At 36.7% G+C, this 24,932-nt stretch overlaps 1 protein-coding gene across 2 annotated transcripts in view; it reads left to right on the top strand.

Moving 5' to 3' along the window:
* The window catches only part of TBC1D22A (TBC1 domain family member 22A), a 155,855-nt gene that overhangs the window by 52,532 nt on the left and 78,391 nt on the right, over window positions 1–24,932 (top strand). For both annotated transcript variants that reach the window (XM_017811506.1, XM_017811507.1), the window contains exons 9-10: window positions 7,024–7,133; window positions 20,772–20,847. In XM_017811506.1, the coding sequence (XP_017666995.1) occupies window positions 7,024–7,133; window positions 20,772–20,847 (186 nt within the window). The remainder of the gene's footprint in view (window positions 1–7,023; window positions 7,134–20,771; window positions 20,848–24,932) is intronic.

The raw sequence follows: 24,932 nt of genomic DNA, 5'->3' as shown, positions 1-24,932 counted from the left end.
ATGTAAAGAACAGTCATAATTTATTGGTGATCTTGCAGTGTCTTTTGGGCTTCAGCACTGGGGTCTTTCTTGTACCACCATCCATTTTGTTCCCTACCTCCTACTCCAGTGGATTCATCTGAGTTTTGCTGATTCTGAGTGTTGAGAAACCATTTCAAGATAAAAAGCTGAAATTAAAACATTAATAACACAATTAAATGTCTGTTTCATTAAAAATGGGTTTCCTTTGAGAGAATGTATGCTTTATTTAATAGAGATATCTTTTGTATGAGCTTGCTTAGTGCAATGAAGTACTAAAACTATCAACTTACATTTTTCGTTTTTTCCTGCTTTATAAAGACTGAGTTTTGGTGTTGGCAACAGAGTTAAGAGAAGTTCTAAATGCAGGTTACCCTTTTGTTGGTTGCATTTGAATGCAGTTGGACAGATTGCTATTTGGATGCATTGAGAGGGCTACTAGTTATTGTAGCAATATCATTAACTCATTCTAGTAATGTCATACATTTTCAGTATTTTATTTCAGGGCATGATTTCTTCATAAATAAAATTCTCTCTGAAATAAAATTTTTTCAGTTCTTTAATGCAAAAATTTGCATTGTGTAATTCCATCTGTCTGTGATGGCAGATGTTTTTATGCATAATCTGTTCTGAAAAGGTCGAAGTCCAGCATTCTTTAGAAGAAATCAATTATATATAAAAGGCAGAGTTCAAATATTAACTTAATTTTGATATTTTGAACACCTTCCACCAAAATCATCAGTTAAGCTTAATCTTGTTTTAAAATCTATTTTTAATGGAGGCAAGTTATTTAGTATGTATATTTTCTACTGTCATTGGAAAACTAAATCTGTAAGTAGCTGTAAGTAATATTTTTTTTAAATTTTTTTTGTTTTATCCTTATGTGTCTGCCTTTGGAAATGGATCCAGTTAAAGCTGTTTAGAAAAAGTTACTCTTTTTTCACTGTGGGAAGTTTCAGAAGCATACCCTGGGAATGAGTAAAGAACAGCTAATACCATGCTTACAGCAATGCACATATTCAGATCAGCATGTCATAGACTCCATCCTACAACAGTTTTCCTCCAGGCAACTATTTTGCTGTCTTTTACAGTTACATAGATAACATGATAAAGATCTCCACAGGAAACTGAAGAAAATGAGAAATGTTTCTGTAAGATTGTAATTGGGTACAGTGATCTTTTTTCCCCCAGATATTGATACATGCACACACTGGCCTTCTATTTCTGTCCATATTCTTTTATTTATTTTATACTAATGTCTATTCAGATATTACTGTCTATTCAGATTTCACTCATTGAAAATAAATGTAAAGTTATTTAAAACCAGAAATTGCAGTTATGTTGTCAAGCACAAATAATATCTCGTGTACTTTTGGGATGGTTATTTTTGTTTCTTCTGTTGTTTTTCCTGAAATCCCTTCTACTCTTTCTTTTCTAAACTTTTCTAGTGTGTTTATTTCTTCATCTGAACAAGGAAAAAAAAAAGAAAAAAAAGAAAGAGAGCAACATGGAGCTTGATTGCTTTTCCCCCTTAAAACTGCATGGAAAAGAAGCATTTTGCACTATGTGCCTACTGAAATAAATGAGTAAATGTTAAATATGTAAATTATAATTTTACATAGCATTCTGCCAGTCAAATGTTCTTTAATTGGAGCTTATCATTAAAATGGATGGCCTTTTTAATTTCAGCTGTAGTGTGGAAAAGGGTCACTTGGATATTTAATGTCAGCTTTGAACTTCCTCAGTAAAGTGTAGCAAATTAAGGTGAATTGGTGCAGCAGAAACCATTGCACATCACTGAGGACTTGCATGTTTGTGACTTTGCTTTTGTGATGCTGTGCTTTATTAGAATAGTGCCTGGATGCTTCCACAGTGCAGGTCTTTGTTCAGCATACACCACATTTAAATCAAAAAGTACCAGTTAATATCACATATCCAAAAATATACTACTTAGCTGATTTAATGAACATATATTTTAATATAGCTTGAAGTAATTAGACTTTTTCTTTGGAAGATTTGGTTGCTGAGTTTTAAGCTGAAGTTTGACACGGTTGTTTTACATATGGTAAATGCTACTAGGATATAATTAAAGTACAATTGAGTTGTCTTACACATTTAATTAGATTTCTTTTAATTTCAAAATTTTTTTTATCTGACTTTAGAAGAGATGACTTAGTGATGCATTGGAAACACAATGGGATTGAAAATTAGGCTAGAAGTAGCTTATATATTTAAAGAACATATAAAAATATTGAATATTTATTTTGCATTTAAGAGGCTTATGAAAATGCTAGAGATCAGTCCATTTAAGCCACAGAAGAGCATAATGTTGTCCTCAGATGTCTCTTCAGAAGGAAGAGACAGAACAAGATGCCTGGATGAGTACTTCCAAAAAGTGCTATTTTTATTTCTGTAATGGCTGAGCTTGTGGTTCTATGACATTATAATTGGGGACTATGGATTCTTTTAGTGAAAGAACTGGATATTTTAAATGCTTTCTGTATCTGTTGCTTTATAAAGTCATCCAAACTAGAGCAGAGAGAACTCAATAATGGTTGCCTTTCCATCTCTTAATTTTTTGTTGTTGTTCCCAGTGGAATAATAAGAATTTTACTTAGAGTAGTGAATATATATCAGACCTGTACTCTTTTCAGAAGGGCCTGTCCTGACATTCTCTTTGTGCTTGGGGAACATACCTGTCATGGACAGTAATTGGAACCATTGAAAGATATTTCTTAAAAGTTATATTGTATTTTCTGGGGGAAAAAAAAATCATCATTCGAATTTGATAATCCACCTGTACTAGAACAGTCAGAATCTAGTTTTTCCAAAATATTATTGCTGGAGTGTCTTTGCTGTCCAGGTTGCTTCATTCAGCCTAACTTGGCGAACTGCTGTGGTTTTCTGACTGCTTGTTGCAGGTAGTTCAGTCACAGAATGGAAAATCTTTTGATGGGTGTTTTATTTCAGCTAATTTTATACTCCCACATTTTAGAGGTCTGCATTCTGAGACAGTCCTCTTAAGACCAAATTATAGCTAATACTGAGAAACAAGTATTAGCTATTTTTTTTTGGATGTAGTTAATCTGATTTATTTTAGGTTACTAGTTTAGAACAAGTCAGGTAATACTCCAACACTACTTGTTCTATCATTATCATCATCATTGGTTGACTCTGGCCTCCAGTCAGGAGGTCTGGAGACACACCATCTGTAACGCTGCTGCTTCCTTTGAGAACGCCCGCAGGATCACTCTCGCGGAGAAAAGACAATGTAGAAAGAACTGTGTCTTGTCGATATCACCTAAGGAGTCTTTCTGCTGTGCCTTTTGCAACCAGACTCATCTATCTCACACTGGCCTTTTTAGCCACCAGCGCGCTTGTAGCAAATGTGGGTAGAGCCCTTGTGGGTAGAGCCCTTCCCAAATCTTCGTTCGAGAAGACTAGCCACGAATTAAACTTGTTCTTTTGTGTTGGCTGTGAGGGGAGGTGAAGATTCCCCACCTTCAAAGGTTATGTGTATCTTCAGCTTTTTTTATTGGTTTAAATCCTGCTGTGAGAATGTAGTGTGAAATGGTAGATTTTGTAAGAGGACAAAAAAGGAGGTAAGATAAGAAAGATGAGAAAGAGAAGATAAAAAGTGTTATTTTATTATCTTTTCACACCCACCTGTAGAATAGTTACTGTGTTGTGCTATGGTTTATAGCTTCCTTTTTGTTCAGAAATATGATAGCAGTATCATGAAAAGAAAAGATGCTCCAAGGCAGGAAATTTGCAAAGGAACACATTATCTAAATAGTTGTAATCTCATTCTTTCAGCAAATGTTTAGTGGAGGAGGGCCTGAAGACTGCTTCATTCAAAGGGAAGTTCAGTATACGTTTGTGTTTTATGTAAATATGAGGAACTCTGATTCATTTATTGTTTTTTCTATAGACATAGTGAAGCAGAGAGGGAATGGATTACTTCTTTTTTTTCCGTTTAAAATATTAAAATGAAAATTAAAAATACTAATGAGGTGGTTTTTTCACTGGGGCACTGGTTTATGAATATCTAATAAACTGTATAACTGTAAGACTTTTTTGTGAGTTAACATGTATAAGATGTACCAAAGAATTTGTTTCTACTGTAGAGGATGCATCATTAATTTTCTTTTCTTTCTGGAAAAGTTTTTCTTTTCTAAATTCACGTGAATCTTCATCCTTAATTTTAATTTATGAACTGTTAAAAAAGGCTTCTGTTTTGAAAATTGTGGCATTTTCTTGTTTAAAAGTTTCAAGGTACATCAGGTTGGAGGTAGATAGATAGATAAAGACTTGATATTTTTTACAGGTTCATATGAAACTTATCATCTTAAATCAACCTATTTTTGTCCATGTTAAGTCTACTAATTTTCTGTCTTTCTCTAACTCTTGTAATTTTTCTGTTAGGGAACTTAGTAAAGGACATGTTGATGTTTCTTTGTTACTTTTTCTGGACTTTCAGGGACCTTTCTTTTGTATTTTTTTTAGCTGCAAAACTGGCATTTCAATTTGGATTAATATTGCCAAATATACATCACCTTATCTACTTGTGGGGCCTCTAGTGGTCTAGTGATTAGGGTGCAGGACTCTCACCGCTGCGACCCGGGTTCGATTCCCAGCCCCCCGGGCAGATGGAGCTCGTTAGCCCTGTAAGGCAATCCATCTAAGAGAAGGTCACTCTAAACAAACCTACGTTCTGAGACCCTCACTGCCACTGTCCAAGCTTGCTCGGCCCCGGCAGATGAACCTCAGGATTAAAGGGTGGGCTCAGTTCAGCGCACGCTGTGTCTCACCTAAAAAATCCACTGCGCAGGCTCGAAGGGTTAATGACCTTTCCCAAATCTTCGCTCGCGAAGACTGACCATTATTATTATTATTATTATCTACTTGTCCAATCTATTTCTTCATTGCTAGATATTTCAGTTCTTCTACTGATGCTGACCTGTTTGCCTTCCTTTAATCCTTTCTTGTTATCTCCGTTGTATTCAAGCATCTTTACCATGAAAATACTTTTATGTTATGCTGGGCTCTACTCTTAATATGTTTTTTTGTGCAGGGATTAGGTTTACTGAGTGAAATGAAGCCAAGTTTGTTCTAGAAACTATCTTTAATGAGAAGAGTCTAACAGAGTAAATGATGGGACCCGAGCAGAAAGGGGAGCGTCATCTCCATTTACTTCCTATGTTACCCCCATTTTCCAAAAAGTATTGATAGAATTTGCTGTCCATTGTGGGGGATCTGCCTCCTTTTTACTGGGAGGAATATTCTGCTAACATTAGGGAAGGATTTTCTTCCTCCTCACAAAAGGATTTTCCGTAAAAAAATTTGCTGTTGCAGTCTGCTGCTCACTCTTCATTGTTTTGCAAGGCAATGTTATATCTGAGTTTATTATACAGGGGATTTGAAATATGTTGAATACTTGTTTGTCTGGGTTTGTGAAACTGCACTCCAATGCAAAGGTGGCATTCCTTTAACAACCAGTAAATGACTACTGGTATGTTGTTTACAACCCTGCCACCTCTGAGTTCATCCTGTGCTGTTATTTTATGGAGTCTCTGCTGCAATCCCCTGTTTTATTTACCAGATTTCCCTGGTAAGTAAATATCTTAACTAATGGTTTATTAATACAACCTAATCTTCCTGTCCTACAGCCATTAATATTTCACAATTCAACTCCAGTGATCCTTTAGAAGGTGCACACCCACATACAGACAGCAATGCAAACAAGAATGCTTTGGTAACACCTGGCTGGTGGTGTCTATTACTAGTGGTAAAATCACTGGTATGTTAAAATTATTTTAAAATGTATGTAATGTCAATTGACAAATAAGTGCTTTAAGGTAGCATAATCAAATGTGATAACCTAAGGATGTACTTAGGCGTCTGTAATTACATACTGAAAAGTTATAAGGTAGGTAATAGAGGAGTTTTAAGATACTATATATTCTTGGTATTCTATGCTACCTTGCAGTTGTATAATGGAGTATATATAATGGTGTATTATGCACTATCTGGGGAGAATTAAACACCTCTCCTGCACGTCCCTCTCCTTGAGAATAAACCAAGGCTGAGACAGATGCTTCTTTGATACTCATCTTGCTACAGTAAGACCCTGTGAGCTGCTGCAAGAAAGAAGCTACAGCATTTACTCAGAGCGTTCATGGTTCATGTTAAACTCTCTTCTGGAGCTGCATGTGGGAGCTTTGGGAGTTAGGTGGCAACACAGCACACATTCTGTGTTCTTTTCAAAATGGGTTAATTCAGATACTGTGCTTTAAAAAGACAATGTAGCTTAGGTGGTAAAGTTTTGGTTCATCTTGAAATGTGAATTTCTTTTAACATGCTTGTGTGAAAGACAATTTCCAGGAATCCATACGTCATTGGGTTCTGTGCTTTTCCAGTGTTGAGAATCATGTGTTTTTTGGGGGTGGAGGGTGGGAATCTGTTTCCTTTTATGTAATTTCCTTCTAATTCCAAATGCTTGCCTGAAAAACAAATCCTCCTTGAAAAGTTGTAGTCTGCTTTCTGAATAAATTTCAGTGGTTTTCTAAAAGGTATTTTTTGGGGCTTTTTATTCAGTGAAGACTGGCAAGATAGTTGCACTTTCTGTGCATTGATGCAAACATAGTCATCTTCAGAGATTGTTCATATATAGCTTGAGGGGTCTCAAAGTGCTTCTGGTCTTCTTTCAGGTGTGAAATGTTTAGAATAAAGTAATTTATTATATATTAATTCTGGTTAACCAGGCATGATTTGAGATTTTCACAGTCTGCAAGAAATTAAGTATTCATTAACATTTAAAGCCATTAGATGACACAGTTGAGCAATAAATGATTCATTTAGTCCCTGTTAAAGTAAATGTGCATTGAAGTTTCTGACTAGAAGATAAGTGGTGGCTGTCTTTGTTTTCAATTATTTTCCTCATCCTTGCTTTATTTATTCTGTGCACTTCATTGACTTGTCTTTCTCTCTCTTTTGCTGAAACAGAAGAAGAAGAAGTGGAAAATTTTGATGTTTCCGTTCTGGCTGAAGAAGTGCTGCAGAACATAGAAGCTGACAGTTACTGGTGCATGAGCAAGTTGCTTGATGGCATTCAGGTAAATTGGTTTTTCCTGTCTGTAAGTAGTGGAGTTAACCAGTTAATGTCATGGCTTTGAACAACTTTAAGGTTGTTGAGAAAGAGTGCATCTATGAAAAACAAGGGAGAAGTTGATTTTCCCACTGGAGAAATCTACTGCTAGTTTGGCATAGAAAGGAAAGAAAGGAAAAGGAAAAGGAAAAAAATAATCATGAAACTTCTTTTCATCAAAATGTCTGCATGTTTCATTGTGGTATGATATTCTAGAGCATAGTTGAAATCTCCAGTTCTAGAGGCATGTTTTGTACCTCAGTCACCAAGCATGAAGAATGTTTGCTCAAGATCTCACTGAGGTGATGAAAAACTGGCCTACTTATTAATTTTTAAGTCATTAATATAGCAATCTATAGGTGATTGCTGTCTTAATAGTTCCTGAAATTATCTTCATATTTTTAAAATATCAATTTACAACTTTATACTTATGCTGTGTCACTGTTTGATTTTTTTCTCTGTGGAGAAGCTATAAATGGAGGCACAATTTTCTGTTAAATGGAGCAAGTTACAGTCTGATAATGGTGGATTTGTGTGTATATGTTTGCATTCGTGGGCATATAAGTTTATGAAGAAGTACCTACAACATTCTTTCCTGTGACTAATAGTTTAATATGAATGTTTCATTGGCTAAGGCATATTGGCTAAGGCACACTGTGAATTGAAACTTATAACAGAGTTCGTGTTTGACAAAATTGTTGTAAAATTGAGTCAACAACAGAAGTCTTTCACTTTTCTGAAGGTATATTAAGTGTATTTCTCCTGGTTAAAAGTCAAATAGCTTAATGTTTTGTGTAGCGCTGTTGAAATGCATAGTCATTTTCTCATGTCGATTCCTGTAAAAAATGCTGTTTTCCTTATTTTGATGTCTCAGAACTACTAAATTTTAAAATGCTTGATCACATTAAAAATATGTGAAAAGTTACAAAAAAAAAATTGAGAACTTGGAAACTACTGGAAAGGAAGAAAGCCAGGTAAAGAAATGCAAGCCCTCCACCTGTTTTACCTGTTTCTGGAACATTGTCCGTCACTGGCCTGCTGCTCAATTTTTTTCCTAGGAATGGAGGTTTAGAGATTAGGTCATTTGTCCTTAAAATTCTGTTTTCATACAAAACCATCAAGTACTGATAAGCAAAATATGGAAACTAATTGTAATGGAATTAAACTGCATCAATGAAAATTGAAGCTGTTACATAAATGGAATGGTACTGGATGTATTCAAGGATGCACTCATCTATCAAAAGCAGGCTTGAAGGATTATGCTAGTGGTGTGACTAATGGTGTTACAGTTAATTCAGTGCAACTGCAGAGTGCTGCTGAAATGGAAGAGTTTCTTGTTTTTCTTCTCTCCTTCTCTTGTTTTGTTTCTTTTCTTTTCTGTGATGATACCACTTTACTTGCCAGATAAAACAGTCATGTAGTTGCAGGTTGAGATAGCTGGGAAAACTAACCCTGAAGAGAAGGACTTGGGGATATTGGTGGACAAGAAATTGGACATGACCAGCAGTGTGCACTTGCAGCCCAGCCAGCCAAATGTACCCTGGGCTGCATCAGGGTGGCCAGCAGGTCAAGGGAGCTGATTCTCCCCTTCTATTCTGCTGTTGTGAGACCTGACCTAGAGTGCTGATCCATTTCAGGGATCCCTAGGACAACACAAATGTGAACCTGTTGAAATGGGTCCAGAGGAGGGCCATAAAGATGATCAGAGGGCTGGAGCACCTCTCCTATGAGAAAAGCTGAGGAAGTTGGGGTTGTTTAGTCTGGAGAAGAGAAGGCTCTGGGAAGACATTATTATAACCTTTCAGTACTTAAAGGGGGCTTTTAAGAAAGCTGGAGAGAGACTTTTTGCCAGGGCTTGTAGTGTTAGGATAAGGGGTGACATTTCAAACTGAAAGAGAGTAGATTTAGACTGGACATAAAGAGTAAATTTTTTACGATGAGGGAACCCAAAGGAGTTGTGGATATCTCCTTTCTGGAAGGGTGTTCAAGGTCAGGTCTGATGTGGCTTTAAGCGACCTGATTCAGCTGAAACTATCCCTGTCCATGGCAAGAGGTTTGGACTAGATGAACTTTAAAGATTCCAGGTGAATTCATTGTATGATGCTATGGCTCTAGCTGACTTGCATTCTGGATGCACAATCATTTTTCTCTGAAAATATGGTGTAAGAGACTCATGTGTGACTAGTGATAGTGTGGTCTGAGATGTCTGAATAAACCGTACAGGGATTTTAGAGTAGAGAAATATGTGACATGGTAATAACGGCAATCAAAGAATCTCTGCAGAATGTTTCCATCATTTTATTCTTCAATATAAGCTTCCATTTGATGTTGCCCTACCAGTAGTGGATAAGTTTAAAGAGTGTGTTTTGATATCAGTTAGGGTCATCTTGTGAAATTTTTGACTAATATGAACTAGATACATTTTTTTGTGTTTGTCTTTTCAGTGTATAAGAGTGTAATGGAAGAATGATTGTATTTGTATCCCTTTATTATTCTTAACAGAAAACTCATTTATCTTTCCAGCCCATCTCAACTGTCTCGTTTTCTTGATTCCAGAATTGTCAAAGGTGTTATTAAGAGATATGTATTTCTTGCTCAAGTTTTGCTACACATGGTATCTCTTATTTCTCCATTCCTCACTCATCTCACTTCCCTCCCTTATGTATCTGATGTGACTCTGTGTATATTTATTATAAGAACACATCTTTGAACCACAGAGACCTATGGAGAATCAGGACAGTCACTTCCTGACATGTATACAGTTCTTAGCCGAGAGAAGAAATAAAAAACTTGATCAAATCATATGTTGGTTTAGCAGATTTACTTGTGCTAGTTTTTTGTGATCAGGGAGTTTCTATGTCTTTGGCTCCAGTTAAAGAGTTTTGCAGAACTTTTCCATGACTCAATGTTTGATACTGCATGATAGTTTAAACTATTTTGTGTTTTCAGATTACTTTGCACCTTCTTTCTGTGTTGGTTGTCTCTAGTTATAGGTTCCTAAGTGACTGCACTTGTGTCTCATCACAATTTGATTGAGATTTTAAAAGTTGATTTAATAGAAATACTAGGAGATTTTTTAATATAAATTTGTCTCTCTCTAAACTGTCAGTTAATCTTGTAATCTGTAGCTGCATATACTGTCATCAATTTTGGATAACGATATGCTGTAATGGTTTTCCTTTTCAGTGTGTCATGATTCTGTGCTCTAAATTTTGTCTTTATTTTTTGTCCTCATTCCAATATTTTCTTACTTGTTTTAAGGAAACAAATGAGAACTTCTAAAATCATAAGAACATAGGATAATTCTGGTAGGAACAGACCTCTACCCAACCTTCGACTCAAAGCAAGGTCAGCTGTGAGGTCAGATCAAGTTTCTCAGGGCTTTGTCCAGTTGGGTCCTGAAACCTCCAAGGATGGAGACTGCACAATCTCTGGGGGTTAACCTGTTCCAATGTTTGCTTGTCCTTATGTTGAAGTTTCTTTCTGATAGCCAGATGGAACAGTTTTTCTTTGTTTATGCTGCTTGTCTCTTATCTTCTCCCTATACACCACTATTAACAATGGAGCTGTGTTGTCTTGATAATATAGGTTTTATCAGACTGCTACTAAATGCTTCTAAAGCCTCCCTTTCTCTAGGCTGAACAACGTAGCCTCTCACAGAGCATGTTCTCCATACCTCTGAGCATCTTGGTGACCTTTTGTTCTTGCTCCAGTTTATTCACATTTTTCTTGCATTGAGGTCCCTAAAACTGGATGTGGTATTCTGGATATGGTCCTAAAATACACCACAAAAATGCAATTTCGAAGCTCCCCCACAATTTGTTTTAATGTGGAAGAGAAGTTTTTAGACAGGCACATCTGAGCATGGGAAATTATATCAAAGTTTATTACTAACAGAATAAAAACTATAGAAACTAGAAATCAAACAAATACACACTATTAATACAATCTCTACCACCCCTGGGGTCCTTCCACATCAATCCAGAAGAACTCTTCAGGACAATAGCTAAAGTCTCTCTCATTGGGGTATCAAGGAAGGGGTCTTTTGCACCCCCACCAGCTCCTCGGCCTCTGCTGAGGTCTCTTCCTGGATTGCAAAGGAGCATTTGTTTTACCAGGTCTTCATCATGATTACAGGGAGTCAGCTTTTGAGTCCTTTCCCCCCTGGTTTGTGAAGGTTCTTCCCAGAGAGTAAAATGTCCACTCTTGCCTCTCCAGGTTGCAGGGTTTCTGGGTCTTGCTCAGTCTTTTATATACCCCAGATGGTTTTCACCAAAAGTCCTTACTCAGAAGAAGCCTGCTTGGTTTGGTTTCTCTCTGTTTCAGCTGTTGCAGCTTGACTTCACGTGGCAAGGGGGGTCATTCCCCCCCTACATTCCTTGTCTTTCAGTTTTCGGCTGCCCTTGTCCAAACCCACGAGGGCACCTCCGAGCCCCTCGGCCTGTCTCCATTTTTCAGTTGCAGCTCCAGGTCGCTCCCTCCCCTGCCATTGTGTGGGGGGGTAGCAGTGAGACTGCTTGAAGTTTTTCTTTCATCCTCTGCCTGGAATTCTTCCACCTCTGCACGATCTCTGCTGCTTCTGCAGCTCCTGGGCCACCCCTTGACCCGTGTCTGGCTCGGCTCCAATGCCTGCCGGGGGGGTCTAGCTCCAACCTCCTGACTGGCCTCTCAAGTCTACGCCACCGCCTCTCCTGGGCAATGAGGGGGGAAAAACCCATAGACTTTGACCACAGGCACATGGTCCAGTTATAATACTGTCCCAGCCGGGGGGAAGAAAGAGGGCCTGGCCCCTGGCAAGGGACCTTCAGGCCTCTCTCCTCTCACCTCATGGCTTCTGAATCCCTCTGTCTCACTGCCAACAACTTCCTTCTGGCTGTTATAATATCCTAATTTCAAAGGGGCAAAATGCAGCTCTGATTGTCCCCTGATCGGAAACTCACTTGGGACCAACCACTTCCAGCCCCCCCACAGGGATGAGACAGCTCAAACCATGACATTATTTTTAAGCATTACGAGGAAAATCTGCACAGTAAAGGCGATTGAACTCTGGAACTGTTTGGTCAGAGAGGTTGTAGAGTCCTTATCGTTGGAGTTCAAAACCTGACTCCACATGGCCTTGAGCAGCTTGCTCCAAGTGACTCTGCTTTGGGCAGGGCTTGGACTTAGATGGCCTCCAGAGGTCTCTGCCAACCTCTGTGATTTCACAGTGAGTGCTGAGTGGGGATAATCCTTTCATCCACTGGGCCAGGAGGCTGCTGCCCAGTTTTGCTGCCAGGACTTGCCGCTGACTCATTCTGAGCTTGCTGTCTGTTGAGACTTCAGCTTCTTTTCCACAGAACTTGTCTCCAGCCTGTGTTCTCTTGCAAGGTGTGCTGATTTATGTGGATTTATAAAACCCTGTTTCTGAGAATGTGTGTGTCCATATGCAAAATATATCTTCCATGCTCGTGATAAAGCTGGTTGTCTTTAGAACACTTGCAAACTGTAGATGATGCATGAGCATTTTTGCATTTTCACCTGTGGCTGTGCGTATGGGAAAACTAAAATTATCCCATGAGTATTTTTTCCATTTAATTAACTAGACGTTCCCATATATCCATTGTAATTAACTTTTTTTTTTAATTACTAAATCGTCCTTTATAACATGTTTCTCAATAGAGTCTCGTTAATATTCAAGGAAAAAGTTCGCATTGATCTGTGCCACCTGAAAATATAATGTTCATGTATAAAATAGAGTATAACTCTTCATTTTAAGTTTGAGTGTAATGGTAATAAAATAACCAAAGGGGAAATATATGCATTGCATAATTATCTAACCAGATGTATAAAAATAGCATTAAAATATTAATATCATTATTTATCATGGCCTGGTAATTTTTAGAATAAAAGGGAGATAATTCATTCCCAGGGACTGGACTATGCTGAGGTATATATTATCTATTTCTATGGCTGATCAAATAGCAAGATTTATGATATTTGAAGGGAATCCTGGAAAGCTCTTTCTCACTCCTGAGTTATGGAAAGTTGTTGCTAAGGTGTGCCTGAAGTCTGGATGATGGATGAATGGATGGATGGATGGATGGATGGATGGATGGATGGAATGCTGCTTGAAATGCCTTTCAGAGATCTGCTGGAACCGATAAATAACATGAACATGCATTTCAAATGTTGAGAAGTACGTGCAGAAATAATTCTTTATAGGGCCTTCCAAAGGTTTATTTTAATGGAAAAATAGGTCAAGTATAGCTTTCTTTGTACCTTTTCATTAGCTGAATGGAGAAAGTAGTTTTTCATCCCAACTTTCTCAGCTGAATATAGCACAGCAAATGTGGTGTGTTCAGGGAAAATGGGATTTATGATATAACTATCTGACAAGCAGTCTTCAGAGTCTCTGCTAACATTGTATAACTGAAAGACAGTACTGCAGTCGTGCTCCACTTCCTGTATAAACAGATTCTAATGCCAGTCAGAAATGTATTCTTGAGAAATGTGGAAGCCTTGTCAGGGATTGTCAGAAATGCTAGCAGCAGTTATTTCTGTGTGTTGTTCTCTTCAACACTTCAACTGCATATTCATGGTCTGTGTCTGTCCCCGCAGCTACTATTGCTGGAACTCCATCTGTGAGTCAGAACTTCTCTATGGTGATAAGTGTTTAGTAGTTTCCAGAAATCCAGATTGTTCATTTTATGCTAGTGTCTTGTCCAAGTTAGATCTTGAGACTGACAAAACATGGTGGGTTTTGTCCTGAAGATGTGACTATTCCAAGGAAAAACAATGGTTTGCTTGATTAAAATTGTGTTCTAAAACACTTATAAAAATAACAGCTTTTTGGAAAGTCATGAACATGAGAAATTTCATGAGAAATAGGTTCTATAATCAAGGCAGGGATTTGTGCTTGCTCAGCATTCTAGAATGGCTTTTCTTCTGATGAGAAATGGACAACTTCACCATTTTTAGTAATCACTTATCAAATGATACTCCTAAGTGGTATTTTTCCGTTACTCTATCTGTATGTCATATATGAGACTCAAATCTTCTGAAACATAAACCTGGCCACAGTAGGTGCTTCTGTCCAGGATTCTTTTTGTATTCGTGCTCAGATATCTGATTCTATTTCTCTTAATAATCTGTTGGAGCAAATACTGCTTTATGGTGTTTTAAACTTTCAGTGAAGGAAAAGAAGGTTGAAAGAAGAGCAAGAGTTTAGAAACTTTTCTGTAAGCAAGTATTACCTTTCTCAATTAAAGAAATTTCTAGTAGCTTGCTTAGTCACTGGAGGACTTATGTTCCTCCCCATCAGTTTGAGAAGACTGAATGCATCACTAGGATGCTGTGCATCAGGACGCCTAGTAAGAATTTCAGGGTCAACTGCTAACTCTGCTCGGTTTAGTATGTATCTGTAATTTTCTCCTATTAGGTCTCTGGTAATGGGTAAACAAGAAGGCCAATGCTCAAAACTGCTTTTGTACTAGGTGGAATGGAATGGGTTAGATATGACATTAGATTTGGAAAATGATTTGAAGGGGATTCAGGAGAGCACAGACAATTAGACACATGCATCAGGGAAGTTTGGAGAAAGTGTAAAATAAGCAGAATTAATGGTGAAAAGATAAAAAACTGTATTATTTAAGATTTTCTATAGCTCCTGTAAAGCAGCACAAACCTGACAGCTTTTGGAAGGAATCAGTGAGCCTGTGAACAACTGTATGGTTTAATTGTATTTCCAAAGTGCATTTTGATAAAGTCCTTTTTACCAGAAGTTCATAAAAAAGCTAAGCATATATGGTAGAAACATTGCCTGTTATCACATAGGGAGGAGAAGGGTTTATATAAGTAGTTCTTGAGAGTAAACATCACTTTGCTACTTTTAAAACCTAAAATCAACTTGTGCTCAGTATGCTCTATGCTGTTCTAATCCCTTTTGTCTGTCTCATTTTGAAAGGATGGCTTCAAAGTCAAAAAAATAATAATGGAGCAAATAAGTGGAACAGTTTCTGGGTGATGGATTATGTTCTCCAACTTGGATGACTTAACTAAGTGGAGGAATGTAATAGAAGTTTTTAAAATGATGAGCTGCATGAAGAAGGTGTATAGGGAGTAGTTGCTTTCCGTCTTGTCTGATGCAAGACCTAGATAGTATCTTGTACTTCTGCTGAGTGATAGTCTTAAAAAAAGAGTAATTGAGTAGCTAAGCTGCTGGGCTACTTGTCAAAGGATGAAAAACATTTTACATGGGTTTAGAATCTGAAAAATTTGAAGTTTTGTTGACGAAAAATCTTCAAACAACTTTAATTATGAAGATACCACTCTGAGTTAGGGAAGTCTCAGCACTGCAAACTGGAAGCTGAAGGAATGCTGAAAATACATCACTGCAGGCTTTTTTTGCTCCTACCATCCCCTACAGTAATTTGCTGCTGACTGCTCTTAAAAGGGAGAAGCCCAGGTGGTTCTTTTGTTTAGCCCAGGAGCCAGTTTTAAGTTTGTAATGATAAGCTTTGGTTAGTACTTCAGGTAATAGAAAATTGAGGGTAGCGGTAGGATTTATGCTGAAGGCTGTAGTTTTTCTTAAGAACAGGTGTCATCAGAAGCTCTTAAAGAGCCTGTGTCTCTTTGGAAGCTAATAATGCAGTTTCCTAGCCTGTCGCTGAGAGCAAAATTTTCAGGAAGACAACAAATCTATTTGTAATCTATAGATGATATATACTGTGCTATCAGTATGCTTCAGCATACAAATATTTTATCTTCTACCTAAAATTTACAGCATCAGGTTTTGGGATTGTAGGTGTCCACATTTATTATTCCTAGCTTATCCAGATTTGAACTGTTGTCTGGCCTATGCCAGAATCCAAAAATATACCTTGAGCACTTCTGTTATTGCTACTTGAACAGTTTCTGTAATTTATAATAAATCCACTTGTATAAAACTAGGTTTGACTGCACAGCCCAGTAGAAGGTTGGATCTTTGGTTCTGAGACTGTGGATACTATTCTAACTTGAGAATCAGTACCTACCTTTTAATAAGCTGTTGCTTTTTTTCATCCTTTTATGTAGGAATAAGATACTGTTTTGCATTTAAAAAAAAATTGAGCTGCAATGCTTTGTAAATCTCTTTCTTAGTACTTAGGTAATTTTACATTTTCAAAAGTCAGGCTTAATAATTACAAAGGTAGAAAGAGCTTTTCTTTTAAAGGAAGTATCTTGGAGTAATTATAGAACATGCTATGGAATATGTGCTAACAGCGTAGTCCAGCACACTTGTGTTTGTTCTTGTGCATGCACGCTCTCTTCCTCCTGACTTGTATTTAAGAGTGAATTTACATTATAATCTCGATCTTCAAGAAACATTTTGGCTAAACTGTGCCTAGCATTGATAGTGTTATTATATGTGCTGCCTATCATCAACTAGTGTCATGTTCCCTCCCTCTCCCCCTACCTTTTCACTTAACTTTGAGAGCAGGGTGAACTGAAATTTTAAATAGGATTTTGCTTATAGAATTCAGAAATATATGAATGAAGTACTTAAATGAGTTAAATAAAATTCCTAAGATCACTTTCTGACATAATGAGATAAGAGAGAAAGCTTTATTTCTTTCAGTTGTCATTTGTTCATGTGATACTATACTTGAACATACCTAAACTGGTGTATAAGAATTCTTAAATTTACATCAGTAGAGAAAATAGACATCTATGTCTGTGTGTCCCTATGATGCTTAATGTATGCTTTATATTTAAAAGCTCTGTTCTGATTGATAAAACCTTTTTAAAAATGAACAAACAACACGTGAAGACTTCGTGTCAAAACTTTCCACTTGCTTCTATAAATGACGCTGATATTTTCATCACTACATTGTTGGTGAACAGCGTGTTTGACCTGAAAAGATGGAGAAGCATTGTGCCTATACCTCTACTTGGCTGCATTCATTATGTCAAATGACTGACAATGGTTTTTCTTTTAGTTTGGCTGGTTCTGTTTCTCCTTCATGATGACATAAAAGATTGTTTTCCTTTCCTCTTCAGCTTTCTTCTTCTTTTAAAATTATCCCATCATCACCTATTTAAAGAAAAAGCTAACATCTGCAACGTCTCCCTCCCTTCCTCTCTCACTCCCTCTCTTCTTCCCTCTTTCCACCCTCTTCCCCCTGCTCTCTTTTTGTGAGTATAGGAGGATAGTCCCAGTTAAATTTGTCCTGTGCATATTTTCAAGTTTCTTCCATTTAGAGTTTCTCTACCCTTAAAAAATGTAAGAAGTTACCTAATACTTTTAATAATGTTTAGTGAAGTCTGTGATTTTAGTATTTTATTATAAATTATAATGACTATGTTTTGAGAAGAAGTCCTACCAGATCTAGTTGTGGTTGCGGGACAGTGGAGTGGTTATACAGAATAAGTACAGACTACTAACACAAAAATTTGAAGCTGAAGCAAGTTTTGATCTCTTGTGACATTATAAAGTCTTAACCTTCTGTATTGTAAGGTGAAACTAATTATGTGTCAGAGACTGAACTAGATATTATAACCACTCAGCTGTAGTAGGTTAGCATAGTTCCCTGAAAGTGTGTTGGAAGCCATCTGAGCAGAACATCAAGGAATTTAGATATTGCACACCAGTGCATGAATTTTTTATATTTATCATGGATTCTGTTGTGTACTTATGCATACTTATGCACTTACTGGAAAGTGTCAAGAACAGTGTTTAGAAATAACAGATATTTTGTGTGAACTCTCTGCTACAGATCTGTTGAGGCAAGACAATTCTGTTCTCAGTTACTTATGACATTTTTAAGACTTTGTCTTTTGCTTAATAACGATGGCCAAAGTTACACAAGGAATAAATGAGGAAATACAACAAAAATATGTAGAATGAGTAATGAAAAGAGGACCCACAACTGTGAGGGGGAATAGGTAGGAGAGTTAAATGCTAGACTTTTTTTTTTTTTCTGTGAAAGTTAGCAGAGAACTTATGTGGCAAGGTTTTTGTAGCAGGGGAGCTACAGTGGTGTCTTCTGTGAAAGAGGCCCTGTGTGACACAGAACCAGTTCCAGCCACCTCCCAGATGGACCAAAGCTGAGCCCATTGGTGATGATGGTGTCGCCTCTGTGGTAATGTATTTAAGAAAGGGTAAAAACCACTGTGCAGTGATGAGAGAGGAGAGAGAAAATATGAGCGGAAATAGCCTTTCAGACACCCAGGGCAGTGAAGAAGGAGGGGGGAGGAGATGCTTCAGGCACCAGAGCAGCACCCTGCAGCCCCTGATGAAGACCGTGGTGAGGTAGCTGTGCCCCTGCAGCCCATGGAGGTCCATCATGGAGCAGAGATCCACCTGCAGCCCCTGTGGAGGACCCCACGCTGAAGCAGGGGGAGGTGCCCTGATGGAAGCTGCAGCCTGTGGACAGGAGCCCTCGCAGGAGCAGGCTTTCTGGCAGAATGTGTGGCTCATTGGGAGCAGCAGAGATGAAGTGTTGTGAACTGACCACGTGTTCTCCATTGCCCTGCAGCACTTGGCAAGGAGGACATAGAAGAGTTGGGGGAAAAGTTGAGTCAAATTTCAAAGCTGGTATTGCCAATTAAATTGAATGATAGAGGAATTAAAATCTTAGCCATTGTACTTTGATGTTGCCCTGAGCAATAGTTCATGAATTTCCTGAGTTTAACATGTTTTTTCTATAACTGCATTACTAGCTTTTTTCTCCACCTATAAGAACAAAAGGGGCAAGGATAGTAGATAATGGAATACCTTTTATGTTTACAAAGTCCTTCTCACAATTTCACAAACTTCAGAAAGTCAACTACAAGTGTCATAGGAGGGAATATGTAGAACATAGTTTAATTAGAAGAGAGAACTGGAGGAGCCAAGAAAGACCTTTCCAGTTAGATGAGTCAGCACAAATAGAAGAGTGACTCCCAGCTGTGTTCATTTGCAGCTGAAATAATGAACAGAAAAGTAAATAAGCAAAAGATCAAATGTAGTGAAAAGCAAACTTGCCTGTTTTCAAATCAAGATGGCAGTTTTGGGTTGCATTTCCAGGTGTGTGTGGAGTAAATTAGGCTTTGAGAGAGAAAACAGTTTCAGATTCATAGATCACAGTTGGGAGTTGCACTATCTGGGGAGACAGTAATGATCGAAGCACTGGTGTTTTAACTCTGTGTTGACTTTCAGTGTTAAATATGTGAAGATACTTTTACAGAGGATCTGTTACAGAGGAAATAATTGAGTTCCATGTTGCTGTACTTTGAGTGCAATACTACTTCTAGAAACACCAGTTAACTTTCTTTAAATAAATAGAACAGCATATGGAAAAAGAAAAGCTAATACAGTTTTTGTTGTTAGAGTAGGTTCTGTGAAGAAAATTATAATGATTACCTAAAGATGCTGTGTCCTGGATATTATACCTGACTTATACAGAAGTGTGTCTGCCTTGGAAAAGGCAGTTTTCCAGTGCATGGGATAGTTTCTTTGTTCCCATAATGGGGTTATAATAGATTTGAATTCTGTGTGAGTCTTTTCGTTCTTTCAGTTTTGGTGCTTTATTGCACTACAGAGGATGCTTATATTTGAAATCAAGTCAAGAAAAACTAATAATTCAATGTCAGTGAAAATCTTTTGGACTGACTTTTGGATAGTTACTCATCTCTCCAATTGATAAAGGAATTACTCAAACAATAGCAGTTGAGATGAAAAATCCTTTACCCTCATTTACTCTGTAAGTGGTTACCCAAAAAAATCTCTACATAGCAACTTTCTTTTAAAATATGTATGGGCAATTTTCTTTTCTTAAATCTCTCAAGGACCACATCAAAACCATGACAAAATGAGTTGAATGAAGGGATTCTCAGTTAAATATTCAGAAACATTGTTTTATATTTAAATAATGTAATAATTTAAAAAGATTGATCACTTTGGGGTTCAAGCAGAGATACCTTTCTTGTTCTCATTATTTCAGACTCTAGTCTATATTGTAGAGCTGCAATCGAAAAATTAAAAATCCATTTAGAGTTAATACATTTAAACAAATATATGCAAATATAACTCCATTTTAGCTATATAGGTTGTGTGTTAGATTTGGATGCATGACTTTAACTGTAATCTTAGGTTCAGAACAGTTTTGACTACATTAAAACAGACTTTTGATTTCTTATGCTTCTTGAAGTTATTATTCCACACTTCTAAAGATCAAATTATTTTCCTGTCTCTGATTATGGTCTACATTTTCATGTTTCCTACATTATTTGTGTTAGAATTGTAAATTTATGAGAAAAAAATCACCTTAAGAAAACTCTAGCATGGCACATTTTGGCATATTAGATGAGAGCCTTTCAAACCTACTTGGACTTGTGCAATAAAGCTGTAACTTCAGTAGATTAGCAAGCAGAGAGCAATTGTTGCAGGCATAGCTATAGGATATATAGTTAGAGATGGGGACTCACAGGACTATATATTGTGATGATTTACTATTTTTCTGTAGAAGCAGACCTAGGAAATGTAGAAGGAAAACAGAAACACTATAGGAAAACATAGAAAAATGCATGGATTTAGATAAGTAATTGAAAGAAAAGAAATTTTTTGTCTTTTCTACAACTAATGACTTGCATATGTTCTCCTCCTTAGGATAACTACACATTTGCACAGCCAGGAATTCAGAAGAAAGTGAAAATGTTGGAAGAACTTGTTAGTCGGATTGATGGTAAGTCTTGATGGCTAAGCTTATTTCTGACTGATGTTTCATTGAAAGTGTTTAGTTAAAATGTTTGCAAGAAGACAAGCCAACTTCACTGCAGTCACCTGCAATGGTGGGGTAACATTGCCTTCCTCAGGTGAGGTGTCATCATTAGTTTGTCGCACACTGGCCTTTGCGGATCACTGTGGTGTGTCATTTAAAAGAAAGTCTCTAGAGCGTGAGCCACTTTCATTACTTTTTATAAAGGCAATATAATCAAAATTCAATGACAATTTCTTTGCAGCAGAGTAATGACCACGTACAAAAGGCAGCCAGTATTCATTTCACATTAAGTCTCAATGATTGTTGTAATTCATGCAAGTCACAGTGGTTGTTTATGGTTGTCCTTTGGCACTATGTTTTGTGCCTTTGTGCATCATTTTACTATCTGGAATGCCTGAATAATTTCTCTGTGGAATCCAATTAATTATGAACTCTAGAAATAACATCTTTAATTTTATAGATAAATTACAGTATGTGCAGGGGTAATTTTAGATTATGCTTTCATGTTGTTGCAGGGCACTTTGAAATATTTTCCACCTTCATCCTTAAAATAATTCCCTTCATGAAATGCTGACTGTCATATTGCTAGAACAGAGTTTAATTAAATGAAATGCAAGAGATAATGCTTGCCCATTCTAAACATACTCTCCTGATAGTTTGTTAAATTAATGAACACAGTATTAACAAAGTGTTGCCAAGCAGAACCAGGCAACACTAGCCTGTCAGTGATGGCTTAGAAAAAATATTCTTTGTGTAACTTAATATTTGATAATCTTCTTGGAAACATTAATTCCATCTTTTTGTTACACATACTGTGAAGTTTTTTTGGACCAGTGCTTACCATAGGAGATTTTGCCTGCTCATATGTACATCCTGAATATTTGATAATGGTCTTTGTGCTTTTCTAGGATGTTAAAGTATTTTTAATGATCAAAAACTAAGGGCAGGAGAACAATGTGTTTGTAATATTACACTATACATTCAAATGTATGTAAAAATTCTTGATGTAGATATATTTTATAAAATACAAATGGATATGAAAAATAAAAGGGGATATTTCTCTATATTAGGTAGCCAAATATTTATATTAAAAATATCTTTAAATCAGTGTATTTAAGTACTTTAAAAATAAGCTAACTGCTTGTAATGTGACTTTTTATATGTCATTTTAGGTTTGCATCAATATTGGTGTTTACATTTCACTTATAGAAGCAAATGATTATATATTAAATTATATATTAAATAAAGTGTATAATTATAATGCCTATAAATAGACTTCCTTAACTTGGTCAATGAATATTTATATAAACTAATTGTTTAACCAAGGTTTTAAAATTAAAAATAGCATTCTGATAATCCACTTTATTTTTTGATTTAATAAAAATATTTAGTATAATACAATATATTATTGTTTGGTTTTTTAAGGAAGAAGGAAATGCTGAAGTCTTATTTGTACCTTCAGTGCTTTGGGGATATAGTTAAATAACTTCTGTAGGTTTAGGAAGCATTATTTTTAAGATTTCACACTTTAAAAAAAATAAGGCAGATAGTTATAGCAAATAGTTCTGTTTTCTTATACTGTCCTTTGATCATTCTTTGTAACTGAAAGTAAAATGCGGTTCCCGATTTTTATCTAAGTTAAAATAATTCTGTGGAGTCTTTATAATTTTCATAGCTTTCAGTAGACATTATGAGTGTTTGCTAGCTAATGTTGATTTTTCCTACTGTCCTTAATACTTACAAAGTAAAATCTCAGATTAATTTTAATGCCAGATGATTTCCATGGTTGAGTAGTAGAGGATGTTTTGAGCAGTATAATTGGAGAAAGCAAAGCCAGATCCTTACTTTAAAGAATTTATCATCCTCTAGGAGGTGTATTTTGCAGCTTGTCTATATGGCATACCTGTAGCATATGTAGAGGAGATGTTAAGGGAAACTATTTTAAAAAGTAATAGGATTACAATGCTTCAGAATGGTGGAAATTTCATTAGATGTTTTTCCTTTGTAGAAATTAGTAAGTATTTTAAAAAGGTATCATTACTCTTTGGAAAAGAAGCAAGTAATTAATGTAATTGACATTATGGAAATTTATAATTCTTTAGGTTATATGGGGCCTCTGGAAATCAGTGTTCCAAACTTCTGCCCTTGCCTCTCTTGATCTCTGTCTAAGGGGACAGGGTCAACTTAGATCGAGCTGTGTAGAGTCTTGCCCTGTTGAGTTTTGAGTAATTCTGGGGATGCAGATTGTGCAGCTTCTTCGAGTAAGGCTGTTGGAAGTTTAACTATTTCCATTGTGATTTTTTTTTAAATAAATAAATATTTCTATTTTTTTTTTAAATGGAACTTAGGTTCACTGCCTTTTATTTTATCTCAGTGTACCTCTGAGAAGAATCTGGCTCCACATTCTCTACATGCTCTCACTAGGTAGTTGTAGCTTTTCATAGACTTCTTTTTAAGACTGAACAAACCCAGTTCTGTCAGCCTCCTTTCATGTGTAAGATGCTTCAGCTCCCTGTGCCCCCACTGGACTTGCTCATGAATGCCAGTGTTGCAGAACTGGATGTAATGCTACAGACATGGTTTCCTAAGTGGCGAATACAGAGGAAGAATCACTTCTCCTGACCTGTTGGCTTCTCTCTTGCTTAGAAAGCCAGCATACATTTGGTCTTTTTGCAAGGATGCTTTTGTCTCAGTACAGCCTGTTGTCCACCAGGATCCCCAAATCCTTGGCAGCACTGCTTTCCATCAAGTTGTGCCTGGTCAGTGCTTGTTGAATGAGACTGTTTCATCCCAGATAGAGGACATGTCCTGTCCTGAACCTCAGATGGTTCCTATCAGCCATTCCTTCAGCCTGCCAAGGTCCCTTCAAATAGTAGCTCTCACTTTCAATATGTCAGCCACTCCTCCCAGTTTGGTAACATCCACAAACAGTCCACTCTATGCTATCATTAGTTTTTAATAAAGATGTTGCACAGTACTGGCCCCAGCGCTGACTCCCGAGGGATGCCATCAGTAAGTAGTTGTTAACTGGACTTTGTCCTACTGATCACAACCTTTATAACAGAGGCAGTTCAGTTAAAAGTTTTGGATAGTAAAAGATACTTTCAATATCCTTAGGACTGTTTCTTTTTGTTTACAAGACTGTCCACTCAGTTACTTTCTTTTGCAAGAAAAGCTCACCAAAGTACATGCAAGATTAAAATAAAGTTTTAGTTGTTAATTAGAGAATGACAGATGTGTACTGCTGTCATAAACTTTTGGATGCCTGAGATAAGAGATCCTGAACTTGTTGGCTTTTTGGTGGCATCATGACAATTTGGTTAAATTACATGTTGTTGTGCTTTAGTCTTCATTTCTATTTGCTTTTGTCTTTTATACTGGGTCTGCTGTACTGTAGTTAAAGGGGAATGTATGGTTCGTATGAATTCAGTGGCTTTTTTAAAAAAACAAACTCACAATCTATATTATCTGTACATATCCTAAGTGCTAATTAAGGTTACTGAGGAAGAAAATAAAGTTCTTGTTGTTACTGTGTCACATTATTTTCTTGATGTTGGGTAACTGCATGGTGAAGAGGATCTTGATGTATTAAGTGGCTGTGTGAGTGGGTGAAGCTCATACAGATTATTTTCTAGTAGTAATGGATTACCAGTGTATGGGAAGTGATGCTTTTGCTTTGGAGACCGCTAATGCATTATGTTAGTGATTCAAGCAAACTTCATTAACCCAGCATTACGGATCACAACTCCCCTCAAAATAACTGTCCTTGTGTATGCACTGCAGAACATTGCAGAAGACTTCAAATAGCCAAAATACTTTCTTAATTTAATCACAATCTCATTCTGCTTAAACTCCAGAAAACAATTTTGATGAATTGTGTTTAATGGAATTTTTTTGTTTTTTTAATTATTGTTGTTATAGATGAGATGGAATTTGAAGATAAAACATTTTTCAGTCTCAATTATCTCCTTGTCATCATAATTCAGATTTTTATAGGAGTTATACAAAAAAACTGAGAGAGAGAGTCAGTAGGTAGCTCAATAATGTAA

This window comes from Lepidothrix coronata, unplaced genomic scaffold (genome assembly GCF_001604755.1).
Source record: "Lepidothrix coronata isolate B3197 unplaced genomic scaffold, Lepidothrix_coronata-1.0 Scaffold32, whole genome shotgun sequence".
In the NCBI taxonomy this organism is placed as follows: Eukaryota; Metazoa; Chordata; class Aves; order Passeriformes; family Pipridae; genus Lepidothrix; species Lepidothrix coronata.
The sequence above is the reverse complement of the archived record's forward strand: the minus strand, read 5'-3'. Positions and strand labels throughout refer to the sequence as shown.